The 7,573-nt window shown below is 25.5% G+C and overlaps 1 protein-coding gene across 6 annotated transcripts in view; it reads left to right on the forward strand.

The window, feature by feature from the left end:
• LOC107454649 (secretory pathway calcium atpase) overlaps positions 1–6,830 on the forward strand; it is a 57,871-nt gene extending 51,041 nt beyond the window's left edge. For all 6 annotated transcript variants that reach the window (XM_071183564.1, XM_016071902.4, XM_016071903.4 and 3 more), the window contains exons 21-24: positions 2,444–2,591; positions 3,286–3,381; positions 3,709–3,850; positions 4,794–6,830. In XM_071183564.1, the coding sequence (XP_071039665.1) occupies positions 2,444–2,591; positions 3,286–3,381; positions 3,709–3,850; positions 4,794–4,918 (511 nt within the window). In that variant the 3' untranslated portion in view covers positions 4,919–6,830. The remainder of the gene's footprint in view (positions 1–2,443; positions 2,592–3,285; positions 3,382–3,708; positions 3,851–4,793) is intronic.
• The last annotated feature ends 743 nt before the right edge of the window (positions 6,831–7,573 follow it).

Raw genomic sequence — 7,573 nt, forward strand, 5'->3', positions numbered from 1 at the left:
TTTTGAGTTCGCTTCCAAATTTTGTTTTTAAGACGAATCTTAAGTTTTTATAAATTTTTTAGCTTCGATTTTCTAGTAAAAAAAAATAATAATAAAACATCTGTAATTTTTATTTTTGTGGATGTAATCAGATGCTAACTTCTTGTCCCTTAAATTAATCTTTTATAATCAATACCTAATTCATAGGTATTGATTATAAAAGACACTACTGGATTTTGGTAGTTTTTGCTGATCTACTGGGTTATTCAAAAATTCTCCTAACTTTTGTACATTTCAGAAAATTTCCTAAAATTGAAAAAAAAAAAATCCTACATTAAATTTTTTTACTTTGTTCATTCATTGTTTTATAAATATTTTAAAAAGTATTATTGCTAAATAATGATGAAAGCCAAATTTAAAATTATCTGTTATAAGCTTTGCTTTTTTGTTCATTGTTCTGTAATTTTTATATTTTTTACTACTCTATTAAAACTAATTGTACAATATGTTTAACTTTCTAAACTGATTTCATTATCTATTGTTGTTGAAATTTATGATTTAAAAAAAAATTAAATGTAAAATGATAAAAACAATCAATATTGAAATTCATCACAAATAGAGAATATTCCAACCAATTTAGATTTATAGTAATTAGTGGGATGTAGTTTTTCTATTTTACTGACTATAAAAATTCTGAAAATTAATTTATTTAAAATATTACGCATGACATTTATATTATTTCGTAAAACTTACTGGATTTTTTCCTTTGCATACCGGCAACTATGCTTATTGTAAAATAAAATATTATATATGTTCTCTTTCCAATTTTGTAAGGGGGAAAATAAAAATATTTTGCATAATTCTTTGATATCTTTTCTCATTTAATTTTTTAAAATTAATTTTTTTAATTGAATGTTAAGGTAAATTTTTCTTAAATATACAGTCAGACTTCTATTTACCGAACTTCCATTTTACGAATTTCTCTATTTTACAAATCTTTTCGAGGAACCAAGAACAGTATGGAAAATTCTTCGTAAAATAGCCTCCAAATAGCGAAGTGAATTTTCTGTTTATTGAACTTTTCATTGAGATCCACTTTCCCTATTTTCCAAAATATTTCTTAACATTTCAAACTTGTTAACGCACTTTATGGGGGAATTGACCTTAAATTAATGTTCGAAACCACTGCTTTATGAAATGTATTACTGTTTCCTCTGAAAATTATCTTAGAGAAAGCAGTAAATTCCCTTTACCTTTTTGTTTGCATTTCAAACGAAAACCTCAGTTCAAATTAACGGATTTTATCTGTAGCAATTAAACTTAACGCACGTGGTGATGTATGTTTAAAATTACTTTTATAATAAATGCAGCTATCATTTTAAACATAATTTTAGCTTTTTTTAGTTGTAAATGTATGTAGTATGATAGTGTAACACTGGATAATGTTTTGCTCTACTCTTACTTTCCATGCAGATTTCTTTTATATGGTTAAGATTTATAAAATAAATAATAGATACTAGTTTGCAAGATAAAAGTGCATCAATTGCTGTAATAATTATGACTAGTGTTTATGAATTTGAAACCTGTTTTGTGTTGTTTAAGTATTTCAAAAGGTGATATTCTATTTAGCTAATTTTTCCATTTAACGAACTTATTATCGGGATTTAGTGACTTAGTTAAATAGAGGTCCGACTGTAATTTGAATTTCAAAGATTTTACTTTTAGAACGTTCTTGTTTTTTTAGTGCTGAATACCTAATGTTACTAAAATATCAGATTTTCAAAAACAAGTTTCTTATGAAAAACTAACAATTAAAAAAAATTATTTTTGAGAATTGCATTTGTCTAGGAATTTGGAAAACGATTTAATAGAAAGATATTTTAAGTCCTTTTTAAAAGTTCTTAAATTCAGTTACAGCTTTTTTGTTTTAGCTGTTTAACTTTTAGACAATAATTTACTTGTATTATTTTTTAAAAGATGACTTTGTAAAGCTTAACTTTTGAAAATATAAAGAATCCATGAATCGTTGAACAACCTTTAAAAAAAATGCTTGTGATATTTATGTTTTATTCAATAAATGATTTTTATTAAGTATTACCCTTTTAAAATTTATAATTGATTTCAATGATTTTCAAAATCAAATAATTGATCTCAATGATTTACCTCTTTAGTTTCTAAATTGGATATATATATGTTTCTCTTTTTTAAAATTAGTTGATTAAGTTCGTCTCTAAATAAGCTAATATAAAATGTATCTTACATTTAATATAATCTTAACTGCTCCCTTAATTACTATTTTACTAGAATTGTCGCTTATATGAATGCAATTACACTACCTTAAAAACATTTTGTAATATGTATTATTGGCAAGAAAAAAATGTTTGACGAACGATGTATTTCCAGATTGCTTTCCTTGTGTCTATGTGTAATACAAAAACATAATCAAATTTCATTTGTATCATAGCTTAGGGGTTGAGCCTGTTGATCATGATGTTTTGAAACAGCCTCCAAGAAATGTAAAAGAACCTATGATAACAAAAGATCTGATTATAAATGTCATATTATCAGCTTTAATCATTATTACGGGTACCATGTGGATCTTTCGAAGAGAGGTAATTGTAAACAATTTAATTATTTCCTTTGGTTTAATATTTCAGATTTTCTTATTCAATATGCTCACTGAAATTTACATAAAAAAATTTTTACACCAAGAACTAATTTAGGTTTTATATATTTTTATTTTCTTAACAATGTTATAGATATATCATATTCACTTATATTTTGAAAAATTATTTCATTTTGCTGAGGACGATTAGTGCTTAAAATATTATTTAACCTTTTATTTTAAATGTATAAAAAAACGGATCCAAGCGAACAAAAAACTACTAATTTTCTTTTATATTTTTAAGAAGTTTTTTTTTTAAACCTTGTTTTTTACATACTCTAGTTTATGGAAAAAATAATGAATATCTTCAGTAGACTTATAAAAGAATCATTCATAAGCCATAATTTAAAATTGTTAGTGAAAAGCACCCAAATTACCATGTAGGCAATATAAAATGTTTTTGTGCTGTTATATATTGTAAATTCTGGAAACTTGTAAAATGACCTCCCTGGGAACAATACTTTAAATTAAGCAATACTTATCATTAAAAAACTATAGCTAACTATATCTCTTTAAATGGCAGCAAAATTTCACCTGAATCTCATGCAATATTATCCAAGCGATTCAAATGACTCTGCCAAATTTTTCTGGGAGATAATTGGTACAATTCATGGAGAGTAATTGAAATTATTTTGTTTCAGATGAGTGACATGATGGTAACTAGAAGGGATACTACCATGACCTTCACTTGCTTTGTTTTCTTTGACATGTTCAATGCTTTAAGCTGTCGGTCTCAGGTAGGAAGCATTATTGTTATTAAGTTTCAAGTATGCTAACTCATTACTTTGTGGATCTAATATGCAAAACCACCTTCAATTTTGTTAAAGATGGCATAAAACTTAATTTGTTTGTTTGTTTTGGAACATTGTTTAGAGTGACTTAACTAAAATTTATATTTTTAATTAAACTTTTACTTACCTAAAAATTATGAAATTTAACTGTGTGAAATAAATTTGTTTTGTGTCTACCTATCCTATTAAACAATTTTACTATTTTAAATGTTTTTTTTTAAATTTTTTTTAAGAAAAAAAGAGGTGATATTCTAACTTGCTTTCTTTTCTTAGACAAAATCTATCTTTACAATTGGCTTGTGCAGCAACAAGATGTTCCTCATTGCAGTTACAGGATCTGTTATTGGACAGTTATTAGTTATTTATTTTGCTCCTTTACAAAGGATATTTCAAACTGAAGCTTTGCCTTTGCAAGGTAAATTTCTTTTTCTATAATTAAATTTAATTCTTATTTCATTTGTTTAAATTTTTTCCCATCAAGGTTTTTATTCATTAGTAAGAAAATTCCAGTAAATTAGCACTTCTGGCGTTATAAATGAATTTATTTTAGTAGGAATTTCCTGTTTTTCCTTGCTCTCAAATGAAGGTCAGAAATATATTAGTAAAACTCTTAAAATAAAAGAAAATTTGATCTGAACATTGTGATAAATGTCTTGTGTCATTTTCGATTTGCGTAACTCAAAGGCAAAATTTGCGAACTGCTTCAAGGAATAACATGATAATAAATCATATTACATTGCATTTGTGTTAACTAGTAAGTTGTTGTTTTTTTTTTTAAAGGAAACCCTAGAACTAAATTAGTTAATAAAGATTAAAACATGAGAATGATCATATTAAAGCTGAAAAAACTAAATACTGAAATATATTTCACTAGACCTTTAAAAAATCTGTCAAAATTTAATAAAACAGGACAATCCGTTCTAAATGTGCTTAATTTATGTACACAAGTATGTAATTTAGCACACATTATGTTTTCTCAAAAAGGAAATCAAAGAAGAGTTCATTTACAGTTTGTTACATACTTCAGTTGTAGTTAAAATTACGATAATTTTATTTTTTTTAAAAATATTAGTAGTAAAATATCAAGGAGGAAAACCATTGTTGAACCTTAAATATTGCTAATTCTGCAATTAATTAGAATTAAAAGTTTTAATTCATAACTATATAAAAACCACTTCTTTTTACTGTATTTTAAATGATTCCTGTGTATTTTTTTAGTGTTTAAACACATTTAAAATTATTCTAAATGAATGTATATAAATATTTTATGTTCTATAATTACATTCAATAAAAGTTATCACTTTTTAAGCTGCTGGTTTCATTTATTTTTCGTAAAATAATTTTTACTTTCTTTTTAGATATTCTGATGCTTGTTGCTTTGACATCTTCTGTGTGTGTTGTGTCAGAAATAAAAAAATTGATTGAAAGAACAATAACTCGCAAGCGAACAGAAAAGCAATTTTTTGATTCAGAATATGTATAAAATTAATCTTATTTATTAGATTTTTTTTAAATCAAATTTTTCATTTGCATTTGTTTGTTAGTCAACTTTTTTAGCATTTTATTTCTTTTAATTAGTCTCAATTTTTAGCCTCTCATTTTTACAGGCTAATCACTTTTTTTACAAATCAAATATTTTTCATACAAATACAATTTTCCATCTTTAACAGTAATAATTCAATTTCCCTAATTGCCTTAAAATGCCTGCACATTGTGCCCTATGTAGCTTAGATATATTGTTATAGAAAAATGATCTGTATTTTAAAAAATATGTATTTTGTGTTTTTAACACAAAAGAAATGTCTGTGATAAAAAGTTTTATGTTGATGGGTTTGCTTATTCTTGCACATAGTAAGCCAATATTTCTCTGTTCTCACCAAGGTTCAAAAAATATATATATACCTAAGTTACAAATTCTTATTTGTGTTACAAAATTCTATTTAAAAAAATATTTTCCATTGCTATTATATTAACTAGTATACAATCAGTATGTTTAGAACAGTGTTTGGATTCAACTGGTACGTGTGTAAATGTTCTTTACTGAAACAGTGTTGGGATTCAACTGGTACATGTGTAAATGTTCTTAACTGAAAGGGCCACAATCAGAGAATCTCGTTACCCATCAACTTAAGCAAAGCAGGAACACTTTTCGTTCATTTTTTAAAAGAGAGTAATGAGAAATGAGCTATAATTTCCAGAATTTCATACCTTTGCTTATAACATAAATCATTTGTGAAGTCAAAATCGATTGCAGTTAAAATGGAAAATAAAACTTTGTGAAATGAGGGAATCATATTCCATAAATCACTTCCTATAATTTAAACAGACATGGTGATTAAGTTGGCAGTATGTATCAATTCTTGAAATGGAAATAATATTTAAAAATGTATTGCGAAAGTGTACTTAGAAAATTTAATCAAAAGAATCTGTGTCTCAATTTTTTTTTTTTTTAATTTTAAAAATATTAATCTAAATCTTGTATTTTTATATTAATTTTATTTTTTGAAAAAAAAAATTCAATAAATTTAGAGAAATATTATGTACGATTTGAATCTCATCACTGGTCTAGGTCTATTATCTTCTATGCTGAGCAAGAGATCAATTATCCTGTTTTTGTTCATATATGCATATTTAATTATGTTAAAATGTTGCTATTTATTGGCCGGACTAGATCTGCCACTTTTTTCCCTACCTTTTTTGTCGAATAAAATATTAACACATTTCTCTTTAAGCAATATTTTAATAAAAAATGTCACACAGTAGAATACTGATCATCTAGGCCCCAAATCCATTCTCCCTCTCTTTGAACTTGCAACTAATTTTACCTGAAAAGTTGCTTATGACTTCAGTGTAAAAATTTTAAGGGCTTAAAAAAAGCAATATATTTTTTCTCTATTGTTTACAAGTATTATTTAAGGCTGTATAAACTTTGCCTCTAATTCACAAGTGTCAGATAATAAATATTCCATTGCATTTCTAATAACTGTCAAAAAAGAAAATACTTTCTTACATAGTTAAGGCAGAAAACTAAGAACGTAGTTAGTTAACTTTGTAAAGGTTTTTTCCTTTTTCAAGGTTTGTTTCTGAAAGTTAATTAGTGTATAATCAGAAAAATCTTGGTAAAGTTTAAAATTATAATGAATTATAACACTGTAACATTTTTCTATATGAGCAATTAAAGATGTGGACAAAAAAAAATTTTTTTTTAAACAAAATGATTTATATGATATTCTATCATGGCTTATGGCCAAACTTTACCTGCATTTGAAGAAAAAATTTTAAATAAATTCTGTAGTTAACTCACATGGAAAAATGTCTCAAATTCAACTGTTTGTTATAAAAGAAATTCTTTCATTGAAAAAACAATAAATAAAATTTTTTTGCCAAACTTCAAACAGGTTTCTGTGTCTTATTTTATTAATATTAATTTAACTCAATGTCCTAATCTGAGTAATGTCTAACACAATTCTCACAACAATTTTGACTGAGTTTTAATGCAAATATTCACGAAGCACCATAAGTTTTTTGAATTTTTAAATTTCGAGCATTACAGAACTATACCCATTACTTGGAAATGAACTCACAAGTAAAAAATCCTCTGTCATGTAAGCTAATCTTCAAAGCAATATATAATCAGGGGTAATTGTGAGCCAAGTAAAAAAAAAAAACAGTTTAAATTGAAAAAAATTTAAACAAGGTTTTTCCCTTTTTCTCAATATTTATTCGTTTACTTAAAATATATTTAAAATTTTACACATACCTATGATGAACTGGAGAAGTAATAAAAATTTACAAATATGTCTTTCTTTCTTGAGTTTATGATTATAACAACTATTTACTGATAAAAAGTGAATATTAATCATGAATATAAGTTTATAAAGTATCTGGCTCTCCCTTACAAACAAATAAAATAAACTGTGTTTTTAAGTTCAACCTTTGAAAATTTGATTTCCAGAAACTTCTGTGATCAATGATTTTTTGAAATGTCTGGACCTTCGATCTCCGGAAACTTCCGGATGTTACTATGTTAGCGGAAATCCGGATTTTTTCCGGAACACAATCAGCCCTGTATAAAATAATTTATTGCTTCCCTTAATCTTTTTTTTTTCCAATGCCCAACTGTGTTAACCTCTGTCAA

The sequence above is a fragment of the Parasteatoda tepidariorum genome, chromosome 1, assembly GCF_043381705.1.
Source record: "Parasteatoda tepidariorum isolate YZ-2023 chromosome 1, CAS_Ptep_4.0, whole genome shotgun sequence".
Taxonomy (NCBI): domain Eukaryota; kingdom Metazoa; phylum Arthropoda; class Arachnida; order Araneae; family Theridiidae; genus Parasteatoda; species Parasteatoda tepidariorum.